The sequence below is a fragment of the Nyctereutes procyonoides genome, unplaced genomic scaffold, assembly GCF_905146905.1.
Source record: "Nyctereutes procyonoides isolate TBG_1078 unplaced genomic scaffold, NYPRO_anot_genome, whole genome shotgun sequence".
NCBI lineage: Eukaryota > Metazoa > Chordata > Mammalia > Carnivora > Canidae > Nyctereutes > Nyctereutes procyonoides.
The window spans coordinates 68708357-68735387 of NW_026575051.1; the positions used below are offsets into that span (position 1 = coordinate 68708357).

Here is a 27031-nt window from a genome sequence, read left to right on the forward strand (position 1 = left end):
TCCAAAAATCTCTTATCTCAAAACATTAATGTCATAATTTAGATAACATCTTGTCATACTCATGTGGAAATGTTGGGGTCCAGAGTGAACAGTCAAGAAAGAATTCTTGAGATGCCTTTGGTGCAAATAGGTGGTTTTATTAAAACATGGGGACAGGACACGTGGGCAGAAAGAACTGGACTGGGGTTGTGATGGGTGACTGATTATATACTTTCAAGTTGGGAGGGGGTTAGGGACAGTACAAGCCTCCAAGGAATTTTGGAAACAAGGTTTTCAGGACCCTGAGGGGACTAGCTATTGTGAGGAAAAGGTCATTTATTACTGTTTGGTAAGCCCCCCCTCGAGACCCTTCAGATGTATGTCAGTGGACCATATGTTTGGAGCATGATTGCTAACATATATCTGGGGGGTAGAGATAAAGGAAGTATCCAAAGGAATTTCTTTTTTTCTTTTTTTTTTTTTTTTTTTTATCCAAAGGAATTTCTGTATGTTTAAAGTAGACTCACAGGATCCTGAGGGGTTGGGATAAAGTTAAGCTAAGACTGCTATTTGTCAACATCAAGACAGCTGAGTTCCCAGAGGAAGTCCCCTCTGCTGTTTTAAGGACCTGTCAATGGGCTGTAAGTAGTAAGGAAATTTAATTTTTTTCTTTTGCCTTTGTTTCTTACATCAACACGAATGAAGCAAAAAGGGCAAAAGTCAGAGGATACAACTTAGAGGATTGCCTTTCTGCAGCTCAGGGCTCCTTAACCTATTTTGATCAGATGATGCTACATAGCATCATTTATTTGGGAGAATGAGGGGAACCTGTTACTGGAAAGTTGGAGGTTATTTTTAACAAAATAACAATAGCATGGCAAGAGAGCAGCAAGCTGAACATCTCATCAGATATGGTTAAGACTAATGTTTGAGAGCAGAATATTAATGAACAATTAAAGAATATACCTACATGAGACAAAGGGAGCTCATAAATCAGGATACACTTGGGTGAAAATAACAGAACATTCAATGCTTGAGGTTTCTATTCTCCCTCTCAATACCATCCATTTTGCACACATTGTTGATACCATGGGACATGAAAAAAATCACAAAGTAAGGACGGAAGCAGTTTAGTGGCTTCTAAAGAAAAATGGGGCTGTAAAACCTTTGACTTCTTCACTGTGAGACTCATCAGAGGATTTGAACAAATCACAAAATTTTAGGTGAAATGCTAGTTGATATTGGTGTTCAATTCAGGAAAAAAATTAGGGAGAGATTTGGCTGTCATCTTGGTTGTCTTATAAGAAAGTGAGGGTGACTCGGTGGCTCAGTCATTTAACCATCTGCCTTTGGCTTAGGTCACGATCCCAGGGTCCTGGGATGGAGCCCCATGTTGGGCTCCCTGCTCAGTGAGGAGCCTGCCTCTCCTTCTCCATCTGCTTCTCCCCCAACTCATGTACAAGCTCTCTCTCTCTGTCTCAAATAAATAAATAAATAAATAAATAAATAAATAAATAAATAAATAAAATTTAAAAAAAAAAGTTGTGTGTGTGTGTGATATTCAGGCTCTTTAAAAGTTATTTTATAAGCACTATTTAATTTACTCTTTTTACTAGATACCAACTAAATATTACATCCAAACATTTAAAATGTTGTCTGACACAGAGTAAGCAATATACTGGTGTTAGAAAAAATACAAAGTATGTGTTCAATAAAGGCAGTAACTAGCAAACACCTTCTGCTACAGAAGGCCCCAATTCATATGCTCCACACATATTATCCTAGTCCAACCCTATGAGGCAGATCCTTACATGACTCAGGGAAAAAAATACCCCTGAGATCCAGAGCAGATAAAAAAAATCAACAAATGGAGCCAAGATCTGAATCTAGTCTCCTTGACTCCAAATCCCATGGAAAGTGAGACATGGGGAGAAAGTACTTTGCCTGAGGTCATATAGTTATTTTGTGCCAAAGCAGTGATAAGAGCCTAGATTTCAATACTCTTTCTACCTGTGGTTTAAGAAAAAAAAAATATATATATATATTTGTTTTTTGTCCCAGTTTCTGGCACAGAGCTCCTAAAGCTCTTGGAATTTCCTGAGTGATAAGATTGTCTTTTATTATTCAGAACCCCTTTCAGCATAAACTTGAGTTTATGTTACTGAGGTGACTCTCCAGGGCCCTCTAAGGAGCTTTAGGATGGGGGCTGGTCTGCCAGAGGAAAAAACTAACTGGTTAGAAGGTTGGAACTTTCAAACCTATCCTTCCCCCAACCTCAAGGAAGGGGAGAGGGAACGGAGATTGAGTTTCAATCACCAATAATTTAATCAATCATGACTATGTAATGAAACATGGATAAAGCTCTTAACAAATGAGGTTTGTGGAGCTTCGGGGTTGGTGAACAACCCAGAAATGCATAGAAGCTCTGCTCCCTCCCATCTCCCTCTTCACACCCTGCCCTACGCCTCTCTTCAATCTGGCTTGAGTTATATCCTTTAGGATAAAACTGTAATTGTAAGTACAGCACTTTCCTGAGTTCTGTGAGTCATTGTAGAGAATGATTGAACCTGAGTGGGGTACGTTGAATTTATAGTTAGCTGAGCAGACATGTGAGTAGCCTAAAGACCCCATTTATGGCTGATTTCTCCATCAACTGACTAACTCCAGGTAGTTATTGTCAGAAGTGAACTGATTGTAAGACACCCACTTGGCTTCAGAAAATCAGAGAAATGGTTGATATTTGGAAAACCAGACACCACTCCACCATTTTAATTCTACACTCTGTCATTGTTAAGACAATAAAGTGGCCAGTCATGACTTGACTATTGGACTTATACATCTTGTGCGCCTGAAAAGAATTCCACTATTTCCATTAACATGTATTCTCTTGGACTTCTCACTCAGGTCAAAACATAGCCAGAAGTGAATGGCTTCTGAATTTTCAGAAGTGAAAATTAGTTTTCTTGGAAATCTTTTATGAGCTGACTGGCCTAAAGCATGCGTCCTGTTTATCTATGTTCTGATGCTGCTTGAACAGTTGGCCGCCACATGTAGGACAACGTCTACTCTGTGAGAGGCAGAGGAAACATCACTACTGAAAATACTGGATTATGAATCTCTTGGCATTACCGGTTGCGATCTCCCTAGGTCAGGGGCTGGCCAAGAAACTAGCCTCGCTTCTAAAATCTGAGAGACTCCATTGGCCTTATGATGCTACCCAATATTTTGGGAACAGAGTCATCACTCATCTGCAAGTGTTTGCATTTCCCCCAAAGTGTATTTAGGCTAAAGAACTTCCCTATAGCTTTTCCAGTCTCATCTCTACATGAGGTGTTCAGTCTTTTCACTGAGGTGGGAAAACCTGAGAACTCTGGATAGAGCAAAAATGAAAAATACACAATTAAGAGGGTAAGGAGCAGAAGAGAACATCTTCTCTCAGAACTTACTTGGCCATGTAGGGTAGGGGACAGGGACATGGCTGGCAGAACCGGGGTGGCCCCCTGATGGAATCTCCAATATAACCATCTAGACATTTCTCACAGTGCTCTCCTGTTGTGTTCCGCTGGCAGTGCTGTGAGGAAACGATGGGGAGATGGACAAAGACACAAAAGAAACGTTACATACACAACATATCTGGGAACCAGACAGTACTCGAAGTAAAGGGGGTGTCAGGCTGATGGAATTGATTGTGTGGTCAGAACCGGTCAGCACAAAAGAGCCAGGTTGGCCTCAGTCAATGATACAAAGTGTGGACAAGGAGGGATGACTTCATCCTGAACTTCCGTGTATGAACCAGCAGCCTGAGGAATTCAGAGTTTGCATGCAGAGGGGATAATTCATCAGTTTCTCATTTCAATTCAACATAATAACCAGAAGGATCAAACTCTGAATGTTCTAGAAACATCAGCTTACTGACTTGGAATGAATATGAAATGGAAAAAAAAATCCCCCTGATACTTACCCATGACAGTGGGAACAATTTAAGGATTTATGGGCTTGGAAGAACATTTACTGAAGCATAAATGGAATAAAAGGTAGATGAAAACATCTAATCTATCTAATATATATGAAAGCTAATGGGTTGGTAACCTGGAGAGTGACATATGACAAATAATACGCTAGTTTTTCTGTATGCTTTTTCCATTTGTGGTGGAGACAACTGAAAGAAAAGCACCAAATAGGCTGAGTTTTCTGCTGATAGTTCCTGTTCATCTTTCAGGATCTGTACGAGGCCTCAGAACTCCAGGAATTCCTTCTGATGCCTCCTCCCTACCCCCACTTCCACTACCCGCATGGTTCTGCTAACATCTGCTCCCAGCCTCAGCAGCCCTTTGGCCACCTTGTGCCTCTCAGTACTGTGCTGCCGCTGCCTCAACTGGAATAGGTGCTCAGCAGAATGGAGTCAACTCCGCAGTGACAAGTTCATGGATTAATTCCCACTTAAGAGGCAGTGATGCTAGTCTGATAGTTTCCTCCAACAGGACTGAACTGGATTGCACAAGGCAATGCCATTAGCACTGTGATTATTTTCATCTTTACATTCACCAGAGTGTATAAAAGTTGAATACGATTCTCAGTGAAAAATGATGCTATTAGAATTAGAATGCCATCCAGGAGGCAGCCTCCTGCTTGATCCATTCCCTTAGTAACATCTATGCCCGAGAGCTTCAGCAGACACTGTTTTCAAACAGAGCTCTGTGGAAGAACCCAAAGAAAGGCAAGATGAAGCAAGACAGCAAGGTGAACTCGGAGCTCTTTCTTTTTGTCTTTGTGTTCTATGTTGAAGTTCAAAATAGAATAACAGTGAGGTTCTGCTCCGAACACGTTACATGGATTAACACATTTAATTCTTAGAATAATTCTAAAGTAAGTTACTATTTTTTTTATCCCATTTTACATATGAAGAGATGGAGGCACAGAGAGGTTCAATAAATTGCCCAATACATTATTACATGAGTGGAAGGAGACAAAAGTGGATTCGGACTCAGGCCATCTGGCTCCAGAGGTCAGGCTGTTAATTTTCATATTACACCACCTCTCCAGTGTGATAGACAAAAGGCTCTTTGCCCCAAAGAGTCATAAAATGACTACATTAGGTGTCATACCATTTAACGTACAGTTTGGACTTCAAATCAAAAGGGCAAAGTTCTAATGTGGGCAACAGGCTATCACGGTTGAACACCTTTTGGGCATTTGGTCTGCCATTTGGTCCCTGATTAGAATTATGTTAACAGAATAAAATTTAGAAGCCAGTTCAGAGTGCCTGACACATCAATGAGAAACTGAAAAATAAAAGTATGATGCACAGACAACAGGTTGTTAATATATTCATCCCCCAGTTCTTAATACTGTGTCTAGAACTAAGTCATTCTTCAATAAAGGTTTGTGGGGGGGGGGAATAAAAGAAAAAGTAGGAAAGGGTGAATTAATGAATTAGTGTCTGGAGAACATAAGGGATATTAACATGTACCCAAATCACCTCAAAATTGGTAGCAATCTCCCATCTCAGGGAAAACGAACGAGTCTTGCCCAACGACCAGGAATCTAAGGCATAAGCAATCGGGGCAGTTGCTCATAGGCTAAGATCAACTTTCTCTGAGTCCCTGTTGGACAGATGAAGCCCATCTGTGCAGAAGAAAACAGGCTTGTTGGAAGACATTAGGTCATACTTCCTAATGCCTATTAAGCTGCAAAAATGAGCTGATTCCTTTCTGTCCCCTTATGGCTTGATGGGTGCTTTGGACTCCTTGTTAGGGCTCTAAGTTTGCCATAGCAGCCACAGAGACCAATTATCCTCAAGGACACGGCCACCAAATCTGTCCGACCTCTCAATGCTCAGAGTGTGAACACTGACTTTCCTCATCCGCCTTCCTTTAAAAGGGTTTGTTAGGGAATTCCCTAAAAGGCAGTGATGTACATTCTGAATGACTGGCCGAGATAGTTAGACCAGGTCCCTACTGCTTCCAGCTTTTCTAGACTTGAACAGGTTGCTTGACCTTTTTGGGTCTCTATTCTCTAACCATGAAATGAGAATCCAGATGAGATGGCCTGTGAAGTTTCTCGTAGCTCTGAAACCTTTTACTCTGGGATTGCAAATATACCTTGACCTGCAATGTTCTGCCATTTACAGATCAAAAAAGAAAAATGACAACAATAAAATAGTATGTTGTTGAGGCTGGGTTGGGGGAGACTTTATTTTTTAATAAAACTGACCCCACTTAAAAATGAAAAAAAAGCATCCTGAATCTTTGGCCAGTTGTTAAGAAAGTTACATGCAGACAGTTGATGGCAGGAAAGTGGGTAAGTGTTAGAAATGGAATATGAGATCCAGCTGCCTTCTCTTAAGCCAAACATGAACCATATTTTTAATTTGTAAAATATGTTTGTATTTTATAAAAGCATGTTACTTACGTTAACGTGTAATGGGTTTAATATTATTATTTTCCAATAAATTAACGTGAAGATACCAGAAAAACTTCCAGTTTTAAATTTCTTTTTTTTTAAAGATTTATTTATTTATTTATTTATTTATTTTTTTTAGAGAGAGTGAGAGTGAGTGAGAGAGAAAGGGGGGGGTGAAGAGGTGCAAAGGGAGAGGAGGAGGGAACCTCAAGCAGACTCTGTGCTGAGCGTGGAGACCAACTTGGAGCTCGACCTCAGGACCCTGAGATCATGACCGGAGCCAAAACCAAGAGTAGGTCACTCAACTAACTGACTACCCAGGTGCCCCACCTCCTTTTTTTAAAAAAGTTTATTTACGGTTTTAAATTTCAAATGTGGTACATGTGGATGGATATAATCTCCACAAACAAAACTCTCTGGCAACTTGAATAAAATAATTCTTATGAGGGCGAGGGGGTCATGAGAAGAGACGTTTGAGCACTTCTGCTCTGTCTAGATGAGTGCTTCTTAAACTTCATTGGACATACCAACGCCCCGGGGATCTTGTGAAAATGCAGGTTCTGATTCAGGATGTCTGGGGTGGGGCCTGAGTATCTGCCTTTCTTAGGAGCTCCCAGGTATCCCCAGTGCTACTGGTCTAGACTATACTTTGTGAAGCCAGGGCCTAAATAAAAACACTGTTTGCTAGTTGCTCAGCGCTGAGCCTGAGCCTGAATACCTTGCATAAAAAGACATATTTTACTGCAACAAAGAGTGACCCAAAGTCACATAAATTATAAAATTAAAGGTTTTTGCATTTGTCAGTTTGTTATACTAATTCATTCATTCATTTAACAAACCGGGATTCAGCTGATATCATGACAGACGATGAGCCATGACTGCTGTTAAAATAAAGAAGATCAAAAAATAAAATAAAATAGAGAAGGTCAGATTCATTTATGTGTCATTTTGTCATTATGTGTCATTTTATGAAAAAGATCTGGTTCCTGCCTTTGAGTAATCACAAGCTTGTGAAGGAGACAGAGAGGCAAACAAACAATAAAATAGGGTGCTGCCATTTGCTTCAACGTGGATGGAACTGGAGGGTATTATGCTGAGTGAAGTAAGTCAATCGGAGAAGGACAAACAGTGTATGTTCTCATTCATTTGGGGAATATGAATAATAGTGAAAGGGAATATAAGGGAAGGGAGAAGAAATGTGTGGGAAATATCAGAAAGGGAGACAGAACATAGAAACTTCTAACTCTGGGAAATGAACTAGGGGTGGTGGAGGGGGAGGAGGGCAGGGGGTGGGGGTGAATGGGTGACGGGCACTGAGGGGGACACTTGACGGGATGAGCACTGGGTGTTATTCTGTATGTTGGTAAATTGAACACCAATAAAAATCAATTTATTAAAAAAATAGGGTGCTGGGCTCTGGCTGAGGTATGCATGAAGTATGCACCTACTATGGGACAAAGAGGAAGGAAATGTCTGGCTTTTCCCAAGAAAGTTGCAGAAGATGTAATGGAGGCGATGGCATTTGACCTAGGCCTTGAAGGATAAGCAAGGAATCCCAGGTAGAGGGCAGGGGAGCAGTAATTCAGACGCAGACTGTGTACAGAGTTAGTTTTGGTGGCAGTGAGAAGCTCAGTGGGGCCGGCGTAGAAAGTCCTGGAAGATTTTAGAAAGGCGAATGCCTTGATTAGATTGAAAGATGCCTCCTTTACTGATAAGGAAGACAGATTAGGGGAAAGCCTGGAGCAGGGCATGAGTCATTGGAGAGTCATGGCTGTGGTCTGGGAGAGATGCTGTGGATGTGAACTAGGCAGTGGGGTGGCAGAGAAGAGAAGAGGTTGTCTCCCCCAAACCTGTCCACCCCCCCACCCCAGGGGGGTTGAATGTTGGGGAAGAGGAAACGGAAACTGATGAAGCATCTGGGACATCTTAGCACGGCGGTTTGGCAGAATGATGCTGCCATTAATTGAGATGGGGAATAAAGAAGAGGAACACGGTTAGGGTTGGAAGAAGAAACATAAATGACCAATAGGGAACTTATTTACATTTGGTTCCTATAATCTTCTTCTGTGCCTGGGCACAAAGCAACAGAGGACTCTAAATTCTCTGGACATAATAATTTTCTGACTTTGTTTCAAAACTCCAGTTAGCATGGAACCCAATCCATCACCATTTGCGAAATTTCGGGGTTTTCCAAGTTTGCAATATACTGGAAAATTATCAAAATTTTGATGTAAGATTTATGCACTTGATCTCGATACCAACTTTATGGTTGCAAGTAAAACAGGAAAAAGAAGTCTCTATAACTCGTTTTTTTCCTTGTTATGGGACATCTAATGAATGTGCTGGTTTATTAATCACACATATTTAGTTTTACAGGAACTTACATTAGTTGATTTCTGTCTCACACACATAATAAAGGAGAATTTTAAAAGCATGAGAAAAAGACTAGTGTCTGCAGAAATTAGAGATGTAATATCTTTGCTTTCTTGAATGAAGTTTTAATTAGGCTTTGAGAATAATAAAAAATTCATTAGCTTTCAATATACAGGATTACTCCATTATGCTCAGGGCGGGGTAGAAGTCCATTTGAATATCAGTATCTTTTTAACTACAAAATTATTACTGGCAGTTGTAGAAGATTTGGGGAGGCATACTGTAAAGTGAGAAGAAAAAAATAAAAATCCATGTTTCCAGCAGCCAGATAACAGCTTGATGGGCATCTCTTTAGATTTCAGTAATATTTTTGCCGTTCTTTTAGTGGTTTTAAATCTGAATATTCTCATTCAGATTTAGAAAAAAATTTCCTCCAATGCTGGCACAGACCCTAATATCTTTTTTTTTAAAAGATTTTATTTATTTATTTGAGAGAGAGAGAGAGAGAGAGAGAGAGAGAGAGAGCACATGGGCAGGGGCAGAGGGAGAGGGCAAAGCTGACTCTCCGCTGAGCAGAGAGCCCACCATGGGGCTGATCCCAGGACACCGGCATCATGACCTAAGCCCAAGGCAGACCCTTAGCTGATTGAGGCACGCAGGTGCCCTGACCCTGAAATTTTAATTTTTCATTTGATTGTCATTGAGCAGATAAGGATTTCTGCATGTGCTTGTAAAGCTCCATGGTCCTCACACCTTGAGCTTTGCTACATCGGTCAAGTCCAGAAGCACTTTCAAGTAGGTGCTTCAGTTTCTACAGCCCTGGAACCCAATACAATGGAAGCCACTTAACCTGGAGGCTAGAATAGTGCTGGCACATAAGTGGAGTTAAAAAAACAACAACAAAAAAGAGCTTATTTGTTAAATGGTTAGATGAAATCAAGAGGCCAACCAATCCTTAATCTAAAGAACCCGAGGAGCCCTGTTTCTGTGGTAAACTTCAAGTTAGATTATCTCCACTCTAGTTCTGGTCAGCGGGCTCCTGGCTTTCTTCTAATGATGAGAAGATTCTTTAGATGGGAACTGGCCTAAGTCAAGGCCTCGTCTTAATTCTCTGTACCTAACCTATAGACTTGGGATAAATATAGGTTCCAGCGGCGCCCTGGTGGCTCAGTGGTTGACCATCTGCCTTTGCCTCAGGTCATGATCCCGGAGTCCTGGGATCCAGTCCAGCATCAGGCTCCCCATGGGACCAGGCATTCTTACCACCAGCCCTCTATCTGCTTCTACCTGTTTCCTCCCCTAATTTCTTTCTCATGCCTCCATCTGGAGCTTGCCTATAGAGTCAGTCATGTCCGCTGGAGTTGCCTTTTGGGGCCCTGTCTGGCTGACTCAGTCAGCTGAGAACGCTTCCCAGAGCATTCTAATTCTGGTAAGATGCAAGGTAGTATTTTGGAAACATCCAGGACATGCTGAATTTCATTCACGAAGCCACTTTTCACTTAGCCAGTTTTCTGCACTTGAAGAGTAAGCATCCCTCTTATGAAGACAACTCTAAGCTTCCTTGCTATGTCTCCAATGGTAGCATAACCTTGTCTACTCTACATTTTATCATCAAATGGCTTAGTTCCTTAAAATCAGTCTAAAATATCAGGTCAAATTGAAATTGGACATTGGAATCGAAGAAGAATTAAAAACAACTGGGGGAAGGCAAGATGGAGGGAGGCATTGTAAGCCTTCAAAAATAAAAATAAAATGAAAATGAAATAAAAGAAAGCCTTTTATTTTGGGCTGTGTATATTAGATGGGAGAAATGAGTGAGGCAAGCAAACAATAAGAACTGATTCAAACTTAGGTCCAGAAAACAAACAAACAAACAAACAAAAAACACAAAAAAAACCCCTCAGGTCCAGAGTTGGCCCCAAGGAAGTGTTTCTCAGAGCCACTGCTTCTTCTTTGGAACCCCTGAGAAGTGGGTGAGCTGGATGGTGGAGCTACAGGGCAGGAGCTGATAACTGGCCCTGCTCCCCCAAGAGGCCAGAATACGGATGCCAAAGAAAACAGGAAAATCTGAGTTTGAGTCCAGTGGGACTCCATTGGCAATATATTCATCACCTTTTATTTTTTTTTTACTTTTTTAAAAAGATTTTATTTATTTATTCATAAGAGACACAGAGAGAGGCAGAGACACAGGCAGAGAGAGGAAAAGCGGGTTACATGCTGGGAGCTCGATGTGGGACTCGATCCCGGGTCTCCAGGATCAAACCCTGAGCAGGATCATGCCTGAGGCAGACGCTCAACCACTGAGCCACCCAGGTGCCCCTATATTTTACCATCCTAAGTGACAAAATATTCTTTCTATATTGGCAAGCTTCTCTGTTCACTACTAACATTTAATTAAATACGAGCATTCTTTTTTTGTCTTTCTAAATTAAATTTATAACTATATATATACATATATATATATATATATATATATATATATATATATATTTAGCTGTGGGGGCATATGATTATCCCAGATTTTCACTCTGAATTTCATGTACAGCATATAGCTGTATTGTTTTGTTTGGTTGTTTTTTACATTGGGCACCTATTACTTCACTCAGAGAAACAAGCCATTTCCCTTTGGGTAGAAATGGGGGGGGGGTTCACCATCAGGATGAGTAGGATGGCTATTTCTTTTTAAAATAGTTCTGTCTTGGAACAAAGTAATTGCAGGAAGATTGGCAGCTTCCTTGAGCGGATATATAAGAGTTTACACCCCAGTCCATTTCCAAACTTTTATTAGACCTTTGTATGCCCGGGAGCTGTGAAGGAATGTGATGACTGTCTGGCTCAGAGCTCATGTCTAGCTCAGAGATAAAACCTTGACAGTTCCTCTTCTGACAAGTAGGCTTTGTCACAGCTCTTCGCAGGAGGGACTTAGCAGGAGGGACTTTTTGCCCTTGTATTTCAGCCTTCCATCTTACTGGCCTCCTGACGGCCGCTGATGGGCCTGCCAGTCCCTATTGTCTTCTATTTTAATAAACCAGATGACAAAGAGTCTTTAGTTGGTCAAATTATCGGAGATGTACATTATTAGTCCAAGTGCATCCACGGGATCTTCTTTTCAAATGTCACTGGGATTAAAATAACAGGAAACCGGAGATGGAAGCTTTAGAAAGGGGCAGGCTTTGGCAGCTGCGGGTGCCTACACGGCTAGAGGACATCCTGATGTGATGGTTATTTAAGAAGATGGAGGATGGGGGAGACGGACCCCCCAGGATTAAACAAATACTACAGAGAGATGGCAGCGTCCAGTGTTTGCCACCACATTCACCCTCCCTGGGTTCAGAGTAGATGAAATGTTCTAACTGGCATCTCAGTGTAATACCTTCACAACGGCCAAACAGCCTCCATGTGCACACCTCGGAGACCAACTTCTAATCAAAATGATCGGCTTAATAGGGATAATTATACTAATTTTGAGGTAAATAGGGTGTATTTAATCAAGAATTCTTGTAGTTTATGCAAAATTACTCTTGCAGTCTTGGAAAGCCTCTTCTGCCTCTCGGGACCTTGAAGAATCTAATTTTCCTGCCATGTGGTCTAGCTCATGAAGGAAAACGCCATCTTAGGGCAAACGTCTGTTAAAAAGGCCTCCTAGGACTGCTACGAAAGCCATTTCTGATAAATATCTCAATAGCCATTTTCAAGAAGCTGTCCCGTCAGTGAACCCGGGAAAGGCGTAGCAAGCACCTTTTGCTAGGAGGCCTCTCAGTCACCTCCCCAAGTCCCTGTGATACGTCCCAGAAGAACAGTTTGTGGGGGAATTTGTCCCACTTAAGGGGGAAACAATGTCTTCTTGGGGCTGAAGCACAGAATTACAGAATTACAAAGACCACAAGGCCAGAGCTTTCATTTTTATTAGCTATTCTGTTCAAACCCCCACCCCCGTTTTTAAAAATTTTGATCTCTCGACCTGACTATCTTAGGTTGTAAAATAGGCTATGAAACAACTGTTTTATTCTCCTGGTTTATGTGGCGTGAAGCCAAACATATGGCAAACTATAGTATCACAGAGGCATTTGGGTGGATGATCTCCTCCTCCGTGTACCGCTTCCAATCCCTCCACCATCGGCCGATAGGAGGAAACCAGCTGCCAAGGGCGGTAGGTCAGTCCCCTCCAGGAGCCCACGGGGTCATACCTATGCCTTGATGGCCACTTACAATCAGCGGTAGTTTCTATGACGCGTTTCAAAGGACAAGGTGAAGGGCAAGAAGAGAGCTTGACTGACTCTTTCCTGGGGCGCTCAAACATGCGGGAAGACTATCTGATCCCCGCTGAAGATGAAGAAGCCCAGTGAGGTAAAGACACAGTGACAGGAGCCCCGACCTACCACACAGAATCCAGAGCCATCCAAGCACTCGTCAGAGTTCCCGTTGCAGACACAGGGCACACATTCTCCTGACTGGGCGAGAAAGAATCCAGCACCACATTTCTGAAACAGACACAACAGAAACATTTTCTTTAATGAAAAGCCTTCTTTTGGTCAATATTTTCTGAGGAGCATAAGAAGAGATGGCTATTAAGCTACGTACATATTTCCTTACAAAATGTACTCGAATGAATTCTTTATACTGCTGTTCAGTGAGGTATATTTAATTTTTTTTGGTTATATTCCCCCCCCCTTTTTATTTTTTTGACTTTTCAGGGGGAATGGGAACGTTTTAACACTGTCTTAATATTGTAAGGAAGGATAAGCAGATTTTCGGTAACAGTAAAGGAGAAAGAAGTGTTGTTTTCTAACCAAACCAAACCAAACCAAACCACATCACGAAATAAAGACCTATGGTTTCAGAAATTACTGGCTGCAACATAACAACTTAGAGATGTGTCTTTCATGCTTGGGCTCTTAAAAGATTCTTTCTCTTCAGATCCTAAAATTTTAAAGGGAGGGGTAGAGACGTTAATGAGCTCTCATACTTGTCAGGTCCTGAGTGGGTGCTGTCCAAATATTTCATTTAGTCCTCGTAGCTCTGTGAGGAGCTATTTTCCTTCATGCTAGCCATGAAATCATCAGACCCAGAGGTACTAAGTGGTTGGGGTGATGTCAAACCATCTTGCGACGCACCAGTCAACCTGCACAATGATGAATTGCCCTCCACCCCCGCCAATGTCACTCATGCTTCAGTTGAGAAACTTTGTGAGATTGTTCCTGATTTATGTGCTTGGAGTTGTGAATACGTATTTTATGTCTCTTCAGAATGTCTTAAGGATGCAAGACAGCAATGGCGTTAGAGACCTGGAAGTCCACTCCCTGCCCACCAGACAGATTCACTTCTAAGGAATTCCAGACAGATAAGAATCTGGGTTGTTTCCACAAACTTACAGAGTAGGAGATTTCACATCACCCCACCACCACCCCCACCACCATTTCATTGACTCATTGTACTTTGTACTATCTTAGCCACCAGGAAATTTTTCATTATATCTGGCTGAAGTCCCTCTGAGTGCTAACAAACCCCATTTCCTCTTGCTTTTTTCTCTGTAAAGAAAGAACCACTAGACACTATTCACGGTATAAAAACACCACCAGTTTGGGCCCGAAAACTAAAATCTAATATATTCAACTGGGAGGAAGTTTAATAGAGAATCATGACATTTGTCCATGAAGAAAAGGTGAAGAATTTCCATCTTTCTAAGTGAGAAAAAGTAAGGCTGAGAGGGAACCGGATTATATTTATCATGGAGAGTTTGTGGTTGATAGGAAGCCTTTTTCTCAATTTCCACTAGGGAACAATGGAGAGGGAAAGTGCTAAAACTACAGCAGGAAGTATTTAATTCAGACCATCTAAGTTCATGTGTTTTTGAGTTTTGTTTCAAACTATAAAAAATACATATTTGGGGCACCTGGCTGCCTCAGTCAGTTGAGCAGGCAACTCTTGATCTCGGGATTGTCAGTTTGAGGCCCACACTGGGTATAGAGACTACTTAAAAATAAAATCTTAAAAAAAGTACATGTTTTAATGGTGATACAGTACACAGATATAATATCTATACGTAAATATTTAAGGATATACAGGTATATCAGAGAAAGATTCACAAAGCAATAATTAACCTATGTGCCGTATAGCTTAAACTTCTCTGTTTTATTTAAAAATGTATTCTTGTTATAAGACATAAGTTTGATGACCCATCCTGCAGTTTGACATGAAGAGGGTTTTAATTATCAGAGGAATGGATACAAATAGCGAGAGGCCTGGTATTAATGATCTCAGTAGCTTCCAAAACAGCTTTCTAACTGGCCAATGCATGGACATGTCGGGGAGTCTCTTATTCAGGAATTCTGACAGTGAGGCCAAAAAAAATCTGTATTTTTTATAAAATAAATATTGTATTTTAAAAAGTATTTATTTAAATTAATCAATTCCCCCCCCCACCGCCCCCGGCTTTATTGGAATAATAATTGACATTTAGCATTGGGTAAGTTTAAGGTGTACAACATGTTGATTTTGATGCATGTATATATTGCAAAACGATTACCAGCATAGCTTTAGCTAACATCTCCATCATGTCACATAATTACCATTTGTTTTTTGTGATGAGGACATTTTTAAGATTTACTCTCTCAGCAGCTCTCAGGTAAATAATACAGTATTGTTAACCATAATCATTGGACTGTACATTAGATGTCCAGAACTTGTTAATCTCATAACTGGAAGTTTGTACTCTTTGACCAACCTCTCCCCATTTCCCCCACTCCTCAGCCTCTGTGACCACCATTCTGGTCTCTGTTTCTGTGAGTCCCACTGAGTGGGGCAGAGACTGGAGGTGTATTAGGAGGAGAAAAGCATGCTGGTGGTGGCAAGGAGTCTAGAAGTGATGCCTGGAAACAGAACATAGGAAGATCTACGTGTATCATCAACCAGAGGGCCTTCCTCTGGCCCAAGGTATCAAATTTCGGTAATGGTACTCTAAACCGGTATCAGTTCAAGTCTTTCAGGTATTTCTGTAGCTCTTTCTTCTGAAGAAGACAAAAAATGAAGATGCACCCCCAAATAACATGCATCATTTTGAATATGACAGTAGTTAATACCTTATGTCTTGAGGACCTAGCTAAATCAAGAGATTCATTTAAAAAAAAACAAAAAAAAAAAAAACAAAAAAAATTGCACAACATAGAAAAAAACCCCAAATAACAATATAAAAACATTTGGTAAATTCTGTATTTTAGAATAGCTTTAGATTTATGGAAAGGTTGCAAGGATCTATTTTTGTTTTTTATTTTTACTTTTTTAAAAGTCCCCTGAAGATTCCAATGCGTGATCAGGTTTGGAAGGATTGCTCTAAAGCATCTCTCACAGTGCCTTGTACATGTTAATTGCTCAGAGAATGCTTGTGATTTAAACGGTTTGGACCAGGTTCGGAAATCTGAAGCATATGTGCTCTTGGAAACCAATGGTTTATGCTGCTAATATACCCACTGCACCCTACTAGGGCTGGATTTGGTCTGCAATCTTTCTCAACACAGTCCAGGCAGCCACTGCCTAGGGTGGACTGTGCTAAATGAAATCTTTATGTTATGCCAAGTTCAGGAAGTGACTTCACCCAGAGAGCCTGTTATTATCCACTTATCCACTCCCCAGGCGAAGGCTCTGACCTTGTGTGAAATTGACTTGGCTCCAGTCTCTTAAACTGTGGGAGATGGAGAGAAAAAGGGAGGCAGGGGAAGGGTCATGTGGAGCAGTCGCTTGGCCCCCTGTCGAGAGGGTGAGGTGAGGCGGAAACCCAGCCAACTTCTTTCCTGCTAGGCTTTGTACACCTGAAAGATTATATTCTCTAATTCATCTATCCAGAGAGGGGGCACCATTTTTAAGTTTGTGTAAAGGCACCATATAGGCTAATGGAAACCCTGGGCCTGGGGAGTTTCTGTTGCCACCACTACACGCACTGGCTACCTTGGACCATTTATGTTGTAGAGACTTAGAGGATTTCTTGGAATGGTAAATTCTTAAGTGGTTCAAGAGAAGTTTGAGTATCTTCAAGGAAGAGCCATATAATGCGTTCCTTTCATGTGGAAATGTTCTATCACGGCGCCAGAAAGTTCTGTTAATTTTTACTAAGTCTCTTCTTGAAATTCTATAGGAACTGGCAAAATTGACCTTTGTTATAATATTGAAAGGTAGATAATTATTAAGAATGAAAGCAGAGTTATTTTTAGTTTTGTTCCTGGTTAGTAATCTCTTGGCTTGGTGATTCCAAGACTTGTATTATTTAGAGAATTTGAAAGCTGAGTGGTCTTCCACAGAGAAAATAAATGTCTGCCTGACTTCTTTTGAAATATTCTCTAGAATTTATTAAAAGAAGATGGTGTTTATGTTTATATGTGTCTCTGTCAGCGAGAGAAGTCTCACAATCAATTTTTAGATGCCGGACTGACCACTTTTACCCGTATGAGAAGACCTGACCTATAGCATACAACTGTATAAACATGTGAGTGGCTGAACTGAGAGCATTCAGAAGACTTATACTGCCTGGGATGGTGGCCAGGCTTCAAAAATTAATAATACTAACAAGGATAATGATGGTAATAATGAAGATAATTATAACATAGCTATTATTATTGAGGGCCTATGTACCAAGTAGCATGATGAGTGCTTCATTCACATTATGGGATTTGGTCTTTGTAATAACTGTGCATTAGGTATCAGTATCTGCATTTTGGAAATGAACAAACCAAGGGTCAGAGGAGATAAAAAAGTGTATCTAGTGTCACACAACTTTTTAAAGAGTTCAGATTCATCTAGATCTTTTTCTTTCTCTACTATAGCATGTTGTTTCTCATAAAAAAAGAGAGAGGCAGGAAGAAAGAAAGAAAGAAGAAAGAAAGAAAGAAAGAAAGAAAGAAAGAAAGAAAGAAAGAAAGAAATTGATTTAATTGAAACATTAATTAATTGAACATAAATATTGACCCCGTTTAAGTCACTGCGTTGGTCATGTTGTATCCTTCTCTCACTTTACCCCACAGTAGCCCTATAAGGGAAGAGCTGTCACCTACAATTTATAGATCAGTCTTTGTAGCTTACAGGATTTGGTATGCAAACCATTAACACAGATGAGAAATGGTGGACCTAGGATTTAGATCCTTTGACTTCTGGGTGTGAGCTCTTAACCATTTGGTGTACCACTAATATGTATCAGTTCAACCCCTTTTGTTGGACATTTAGGTTATTTCCAAATTTTTCCTGCTACAAACAGTCCAAAGCTGGCTGAAATGAATAAAGATGTAAAATCATTCCTTTAAACTCCAGAAAAAAATTATTAAAAAATTTATGCATGCTTAAAATAAATAGTTATTAGTATATGAAAACCATTGAATGGGAATATCTACTCTTTAAAAATGTATTACAGCCCAATTGTCTATTTTCCCTAAACCATTTGTAGACTTTTTACAGCTCTCCATTATTAGCTACTATATTATTACAGCTTGCCTCTTGTTTAAATACTGATTGCATTAATAACATTTACTTCTTCATTCAAAGAATAAAACTAGAGATTGCCATTTACTTATTTACTTACTTTGTTATCATTAGTATGATGTCTTTATTGAGTAAACATCAATATGGGTGTACTTGACTAATTTTACATTTATAGAAATTAGAATTAGATGGAACTTTAGGAGGAAATTGCTATGGTATACCCACATGCCACTTATATTTAGAGGGACGGTAGTGACAGTATATGTTGATATCATTGCAGAAGGCATGAATTCTAGAGGTCCATCATATTATCACAATATTAATTATTTCATAAGATAATATTATAACAAAGTGAGATTCTTTCTTCTTTCTTTCTTTCTTTCTTTCTTTCTTTCTTTCTTTCTTCTTTCTTTCTTTCTTTCTTTCTTTCTTTCTTTCTTTCTTTCTTTTTTAAATTTTATTTATTCACAAGAGACACACACAGAGAGAGAGAGAGAGAGGCAGAGACACAGCAGAGGGAGAAGCAGGCTCCATGCAGGGAACCTGATGCAGGCCTCAATCCCTGGACCCCAGCATCACGCCCTGGGCCAAAGGCGGCGCTAAACTGCTGAGGCACCCGCCTAGTGAGATTGTTTCTTAACAAAGAAGGTAACATTTATACAGTTTTTGATAGTTTTTGCCCTCATATGAAGAAGTCCCTTGAGAACAGTGACTTTAACTAACAATATTGTCATCATACAGAACATATTTTGAATTTTCTTAAGATTCTGAAATCATGCTTTTTTTGAGGTACAGTCCAGTCTGCATCTCTTGGGCATAGTAAACCAAGCTAAGTAATACCATTTTAGGTTAAAAATGTCCACAAAAATCTCACTGGGCTTTCCAAATACTGTCACAGAGGAGCTAATTAATTGACCCGAAGTCACGACTTCTGCATAGATATTGAATCTCTGGGACCTTCCCTTCAGAATTTCTCCCTTCCAAATTAATATTCTTCAAATTTAACAGCCCACACCCAATCTTCTTTCTGCTTAGGCTTTAGTATGTATATAATGAGTCCACTTTTCTTCTTGTTTCCAGGCAACAATGATTTTAGCTCTAGTTTCAGTGAATTCTGTTTTTTTTTTTTAAGTGAATAATAAAAGTCACGTTAAGATTGAATATTGTGCTCACTTAGGAGCTACAGCTTGTGCCCTTCCTCTGAGTCTCTGGTCCTTGTGCAATGCTGACTTCCGTCTGCTTAAAACTTGGGCAGACTTAAGAGTCAGTACTCAGAGGCCTTTTAATAGGGACCAATAATAATTCAATTGAATGTATTCGGAAAGATCAATTTAGCCTTGGCTGGGGAGGAGTGACTTCTGAGAACATATGAATTGATTACATGGGCAGGCAGGCATCTCACAGGCCCTTTTTTCGGTGTCCATAAAAATAAAAGATAAAGTATCTGGGACGGAAAGCAGTCCTGAATTAAGCTATTGATAATTTTTGGCTCTATATATCTTCACGGAGGGCTTGCCATGCCCTGTTGGTTCACATATAAAACCATCTCCAAGTGTCAAGATAAGTTAAAGGCATTAGGCAACGTGCTACAGTTAGCAAGAAGTTGACTCTTTGATTGATTTTACTTGAATGTGGACAGAATTATCCATGTCTCCTCCCTTGGGTCTCTTTAAAGCTCTAGTCTGCGTAATTGAAATTCCCCACATTTCAATAGGTGAAGTTAATTTTTAGATTTTTGACAGTGATTTCACCATAGCTTGATTAGGAAAGTGGTTTCAACATTTTCTGAGGTTTATCCAGTCCAAAGGCATTTCTTCTTCTGCTGGCCTAATAAAGTCAGGGTGGTGGTACTAGTTTCTCCTTGTTGGCACTTCGAGCTACCTGTGTGCCTACCTGGCCAGCCTGCCAAGCGCTCCAGCTCTCAGGGTGGTTGCAGGCGAAACAGAGACAAGGAGTTGGGTTCTGAGGCATCCTGAGAATCCCAGAGCCGTCTTGACCAGAGTTAAGCCAGGTCCCTTAATTCTATAAAGTGGAGAGGTGTTCATCGTGGCATTTCTGTCACATTGGAGTGGCTACGCCTCAGCACCTTTTATGGACCTTTTGAGTATTCTAGTGGGCAGGGAAACCAGTGCTCCCCTTAAGATCTCAAATAACTATTCCCAAGCCATGTCCTGGCTCAAATGTCATTCGGACCCTAGACACCAAGACTCAGGCTGTGAGGAAGTACTCATCACCCTTGGCTCTCTTTAGCTGTATGACCTAAAGGATCAAACAAGAAAGTTTAGAGCTCTAAAGCCAGAATGATTTTCTTTTTGAAGTGTTGGCTTTGGGGATGATTATGTTCATTAATACTGATGAAAATTTCTTTAATTGTCTCCTTGAGAAGTTGCCTTAAATAACTTTGTGAGTTGCTCATTTGTAGCAGCGATTGCACTTATGTAACGTAATGGGGCGTTAGTGGTGCCTTTTTCCCTTTGATTTTTCTTGAAAAAAAAAAATCTGCTAACATCTGGCTTTCTGCTCTGGGTCCTCGTCACTTCATCGCATGTAACTGGCTTGTTCTTTTCGCTCCCTGCCTTCCAAGCTATGGTTACACAACATAACCTTTGCCAGGTTTTTTTTTTTTTTTTTTTATATCTCAAAACTGACTCAGTTTAATTTACTGGTGCAAATGCCATGGACACATTTCCAAGAAAGGAAGAGCTGTGGTATACGAGGGCTATAAGAACAAGTAGAGAGAAATGACTTCAGAGTTACAGGCATTTGGGGGATTTTTACGTGACTCCTTAACCACTTGGCAGGAAATCGACGTTGTGACATGACAGACATTTCTGTCATCTTCAGCTGGGTTTTTATGAATAATAAGTGCTAATATTTATTGGCTGACACCAGGCACTGAGTTAAGTGCTTTTTATAGACATTCCAATTTGGTCATCACCACTTAATGGCCCACAGTCTTGCAAATGTCTGACTAAATTGTCTTTTCTTTTCACCAGGAGACCATGGTGCTTAATGGTCTATGAACTTACAGTGGCTTCCCTTCAGAGCGTCCAGGGCAGGCAGGGTGACGGGCTGAGGTGCTCCATCAGTTTCTTTTGCTAACAAATGCGGCCCTTCTGTCATGAAATACTCCTAATCCTTCAGTGCTCCCCTTCCCCTGGATCACTCAAGATGCAAAGCACAAAGGGACTCGCAGTCCTGTTTCTCTTCTGCTCTTCCTCATGGGTTTTATGCATCATGGAAGAAATACTATTGTGAATTAGTAGGAAAGGATAAATACCTCCCAAACCTCTACTGTACCCATTTATTCTCAGTAGACAATCTTGCCTCCTCTTTCGATGAGAAAAAATAAGTCATTGGCTGGAAAATCTCATGCTATCTATTTTTCTTCTCCTCAAAATTCATCTTGTTCTTGCCTCATTCTAATTTCCTCTGCTCATCTCAGAGGAGAGAGCACTCCTCTTATTAGGAGAGATTAGCCCTCTCTCTGTGCTCTGGGACCCGTGCCCCTGACCCTGTGCCCCAGACCCGCCTGGCCTCCTTCTCTCACGCCCATCTGTCAAATGCACCCACAGGAGTGAGGAGAGGCAGAGCGTAATTAGGTCCTGGGTCCTGTGTTGGATGAGCAGTGACTTCTTCCCTGGGGCTCAGAGTCCAAGAACACCTTCCCTTTCATTCTCCTCCTCTTTTACTCAGCCAAACTTCACGACTGAGAGAATTCAATCACACCGGCTCTGCTTTCTTCATGCCAACCCATGCCTCCACCCGTCGCCTGGCTTCTGTCTCCCTTGTGCCACCGAAGAGCTGTCAGAGGACCCAGGGCAGAGCTGATAGAGCTGTCGGGTGATGTCTCTGTGTCTTTGCGTTTCCAGTCTTACTTGTTCTCGTTCTAGTACTGAACATGGTTGAAGTTCTCTCCTTGAAATTCTCCTTTCTCTTGGTTTCCAGGATGACTCTTCCGGTTTTTCTCCTGCTTATCCTTCTCAGTAGTTCAAGGGGTGGGAGAGAGGGTGGAAGGACGTGCTGTTCTTCTTGCCCTATTGCCTCCACACTGTGGATGTTCTCCAGGATCACTCCTTACCTCTATTTTCTATTTACACACTTTGTGATGTCAACCTCTCCCACAGTTTCACCCCCCTTCTGTATTCTGATGCCCCCGAGCCCCTCTGCCTGTCCCTCATCTCGCTCTCTTACGCCACACTCTTGTTTCCAAGTGCCCATTAGACTAGCCCATCTCCAGGTGTGTAGGCACATGGAGTTGAATGTGTCCCACAGTAACCTTATTACTGTCTCTCCCTAATCTATTTTCCTTCTTATATCTCAGAGGAAGATGATGGAACATAAAAGGAAAAAGTACTGGAGTGATACTTTTAAATTTTATCAATACATCTGGCAGTAATGTGATTTTTGGAAATGCTTCCAAAAGAATGCACTCTTCAAAGATCAGAAAATGGTTTGCACGCAGAATAACATTTAAGTACCCAAGGTCTGTCTCTTCTTTTTCACAACCGCTGGGCTATCATTGTTTATCTCCACTCCATGGCTTAAATGGAGACAGATGGAGTGCCACAGAGCTTAGAGTCTCAAGTCAGAAAGGGCCTTACACAATTCTCAACGGCTATAAACTTACTTTCTAAACTAATATCTCCATCTGCACTAGGCGGACTGGAGGATGGGAAGTCCTCCGAGTTAATTTCTGTGTAGAATGCAGTGTTTACTAAAGGTTAAGTAATTGGAATGTGCTAATTTGCAGCTTACATATTTGTTATATTATTTAAACTCAACAGTAACCACAGCAACTGCGTAGAACTTAGACAACAAAAGATTTTTTTAAGGGAGGAGAATTTTCTCATTGACATTGTTTAGAAATGCTGGCACTTGAGGATAATAAAAAGCAGACTGTGGTTCGGCAAGTTTTATTTTTGTTTTAAAATTCTCTCTACACGATGTGCCTGCCTCTCATTGCCTCCACCTGGCTTAGACCGTTCCCACGTCCTGCCACCCTTTGTGCTCTGTCCTTCAGAGAGTTTATACTCTGCCTCTGAGATATTTACCAAGACGACTCTTCCCTCTTGTTCCCAGTACCACTATTTAGTTCAGGATCTTGGCCTTTCTCTCCTGGATTATTTTAATTATCTACACCCTACTCTCTTGGTCATCAGACTTTCTCCCTTCCAGCTGATTCTTTATTACCAGAATTAATTTTTAAGAAGCCTTATAATACTACTTTTCTGCTTCAAAACTCCCGGTGGCTCTTCGTTCATTGCCTACATGAGTAATAAAATTCTTGAGCGTGATGTACAAGGCTCCTTTTTTCATAATCCAACCCCAACCTGTCCCTTGGGGTCAATTTAAACTCTGCTCCCTCTGCTCTACTTAAACTACGTATTTCCTTCCTCTCCCAAATTTACCATTCTTTTGACCACCTTGAATTTGCATAAGAGGCTTAGGCAGGCTTTCTCCCCTCCATCACTTACGAATCCTTTTCTTAGTCCCAGACTCAGTCGCTTTTCCTCTGTGTCCCCCTGGCACTGGGCACATATCTCATTAGTGCACATGGAGCTATTACAGTTTTTAATTTGCACTCCTGCCTCTCTGAAATGACCGTGAGCTCTTGGAGAACAGGAATCGTGTCTTGTTCATCTTTGGATCCTCATCACCTATCAGAGTCATTAGCAAATAGCAAGCAGCTATTGAAAGTGTGTTAGTTGAAAAAAGTAGATTTGAATCTGTAAAGAATGAACCAAATGAGGGCAGATAGTGTGGGAACTCTGGAGTGCATTTTGGCAAATCTCACAAGTGAAGATCTTTAATCATGAATGAATCTTTTATTTATTTATTTATTTATTTATTTATTTATTTATTTATTTATTTATTTATTTATAATTTGTTTATGATAGTTACAGAGAGAGAGAGAGAGAGGCAGAGACATAGGCAGAGGGAGAAGCAGGCTCCATGCACCGGGAGCCCGACGTGGGATTCGATCCCGAGTCTCCAGGATCGCGCCCTGGGCCAAAGGCAGGCGCCAAACCGCTGCGCCACCCAGGGATCCCATGAATGAATCTTTTAAATAAAATATTGAGGAACAAGAAAAGCCAGCTGCAGAACAGAAACACTACATTTATACTGCATTTAGAAACATGCAAAATAACATTATACTCTACGTTGTGTAGGGACACACACATACAAGGGAAAGTATGAGATATGAACGGGAATCTAAGAATTCCAGTCATTTAAGGGTGAAAGACGGGAATGGGATTGAGGAAGGAGATATACATAGATATAGATTTATGCAATATTTTACTGCTTACGCTCTATGGAGGGCACATAAATGCTCATGAAAAAATAAAAGGAAGAAAAAAAAATGAAAGGAAGAACAAAAGATCCCGCTTAGCTTGGCTGGATATTGGCTTTCCATGTCTAGACCTGGTGAGGTCTCTAAAACATTATCTCTGGGAAGTGACTAATCTGGCCTTGACAATAGATTCAGATGCTTGTGTATAATTTCCCTAACTTCCTTGTTATTCACTATGTACCATGATCATTATACAAAGTTTAAAAAATAAGCATAAGAACATTCCTTTCCTAATTTGTTCTTCCTTTGTTTTTCATCTTACAGCTGGCAGCTACATCCCCTGGGAAAGCCTTTCACGTGTCTATACGTCTGTCTTAGTTGAAGCACGCATCGGCTTTTAGGTTTTTCTAAAAAAATGTTTAAAAGACTTCTTAATTTGGTTTCCACTAACTAAATTATTCCAGCAGCAAAGCTACATGTCCTATGCTACCTGGGCAGCCTGTAGTACTTTTCGAGGGCTTATTTATTCTAGTTGGGACGTTCTCATTTAAGGCAGAGGTAAAGGAGTCTCGGGATAGTGCAAAATACTCTCATTTTCCAATGCCCAAGAAACTAAAGTTTAAAATTCAAGTAGGAGAACTTGCAGGCTGGTTTTCTGTTCTAAAAGGGGAGCTGGGATCCCACTTCAGAGGACCCTAGTCTCCCCAGGGGCCACCACAGCTAGTAAGTGGGAGTCCCACCCACCTGGGGTGTTAGATGGGCAGAACATGGCGGAGTGACCCACTGGCTGGGGCCAAGCGTTGGGCTCTCCAGCTGGCTTGGCATGGGAAAGGGGAATAGGGAAAGATGGAGCAATGACTCCAACCAAAGGAAGCTGAATCGTGAAATTTAAGACGATGTTCTTAGAATCTGCTAAGTTTTTTTTGATATAGTCTCTTCTTCATTATTCCCCTACATGAAAGCCCAATAGTTTGTGAATTGAAACAGCTCATTGCAGCAGATGCTTTTGGAAAGTGTTGCCCCCAGCAGAAAGGGGAGAGAAAGAGCCGTGAATCTCCAAAGAGAGCCTATCCCTGATGTAGTCAGTCAGTCAGTCAGTCAGTCAGGGGCCCAGCAGGAAACAGAATTCACCTCAGGGGTTCCAAGGAAGCATGGGGAAGTTAAGGCACAAGGAATGCAGAAGCAATGGGAACAAAATTCTAGCACCTCTAGGGTGTGGGGAGTAAAAAACAAAGAAAAAAAGGTTGTTCCACTAACCCAGGTCAGGCTGGAGCTGTGGATGAGGCACCACGAAAGCCCATGTCTTGAGGCTTCAGCCCAGGAGGTGAGGCCTAAGGCAGAGAGGGATGGAGCAGAACCGCCCCCGCCGCTCCTTCTCCTGTTTTTGGGTCCGGCAAGGGAGCATGGGCCCCCCAGTCTGCAAGGCTGGGCCCCTGGGGCAGAGCGAGACGGGCAGGGCCAAGCTAGGATCTGGGGGGCGGGGGCGCAGGGGCAGTGTCCCCAGGCACGGGCAGCAGCAGGAGACCCCCGACCTGCCAGCTCTCGCGGGGCCAGTTGATGGTCCAGCAGGGGTGGGAAATGACAGCGGGTCCTAGGCCAAGGCCTCCCTCCAAAAAACCGAGTTGTTTTTACGGAGTCTTTGAAGGCTCATTAAGGAAATGTTAATTGACCAATTAGCATGGTTTTAAGACCCTGAAACAGGAGGAAACTCAGCTTTTGTTAGAAAAGTATTAAATGTGAGAGCAGAAATTCCTGTGGCTGTGTGAATTGGGGTAAAATCAGGCCAGAACATTAGGATTATTTATATCCAGTTGCCCTTTAATCACACCTGCCTCGCGGCCCCCTCCTTGCCGTCTCTGTTGGTGGGGAGCAGTGTGCCTCCTTCCTAGGTGGCCCTGTTCCTCAGCCTCCCTCGGCCTTCCTCAGCCTTCCTCGCCTTCCTCAGCCTTCCTCACCTTCCTCAGCCTTCCTCATCTTCCTCAGCCTTCCTCATCTTCTTCAGCCTTCACCTTCCTCAGCCCTCAACCTTCCTCGCCTTCCTCAGCCTTCCTCAGTCTTCCTCAGCCTTCCTCGCCTCCCTCAGGCTTCTGCTTCCTTACCTTCCTCACCTTCCTCAGTCTTCCTCACCTTCCTCAGCCTTCCTCACCTTCCTCAGCCTTCCTCACCTCCCTCATCCTTCCTCACCTTCCTCAGCCTTCCTCACCTCCCTCATCCTTCCTCGCCTTCCCCAGCCTTCCTCAGCCTTCCTCACCTTCCTCAGCCTTTGCCTTCCTCAGCCTTCCTCAGCCACCGCCTCTGAGAACAGGCAAACGATGGTAACACCCATTGACTCCTCCAACATCCTGAGCTCAACTTTACATTTCATAAAAAATTAATCAGCTCTTGGGAGGGAACTATTCTTTGTTGAAGCGGAAAGGTCTTTCTCAGGTATATTTATTCTAAACATTAACGTGGCAGTGACAACAGGTTTTTAAGTAGTCCCACCAGGGGCCAGAGGCAGGAAGCAGCAGGGATACAAAC

General features: G+C 41.6%; 1 protein-coding gene across 2 annotated transcripts in view; it reads right to left on the reverse strand.

The window, feature by feature from the left end:
- The window catches only part of LAMA4 (laminin subunit alpha 4), a 140991-nt gene that overhangs the window by 90650 nt on the left and 23310 nt on the right, over positions 1-27031 (reverse strand). For both annotated transcript variants that reach the window (XM_055329718.1, XM_055329717.1), the window contains exons 2-3: positions 13134-13235; positions 3426-3550 (exon numbers count right to left, since the gene is read on the reverse strand). In XM_055329718.1, coding sequence (XP_055185693.1) covers positions 3426-3550; positions 13134-13235 — 227 coding nt within the window. The remainder of the gene's footprint in view (positions 1-3425; positions 3551-13133; positions 13236-27031) is intronic.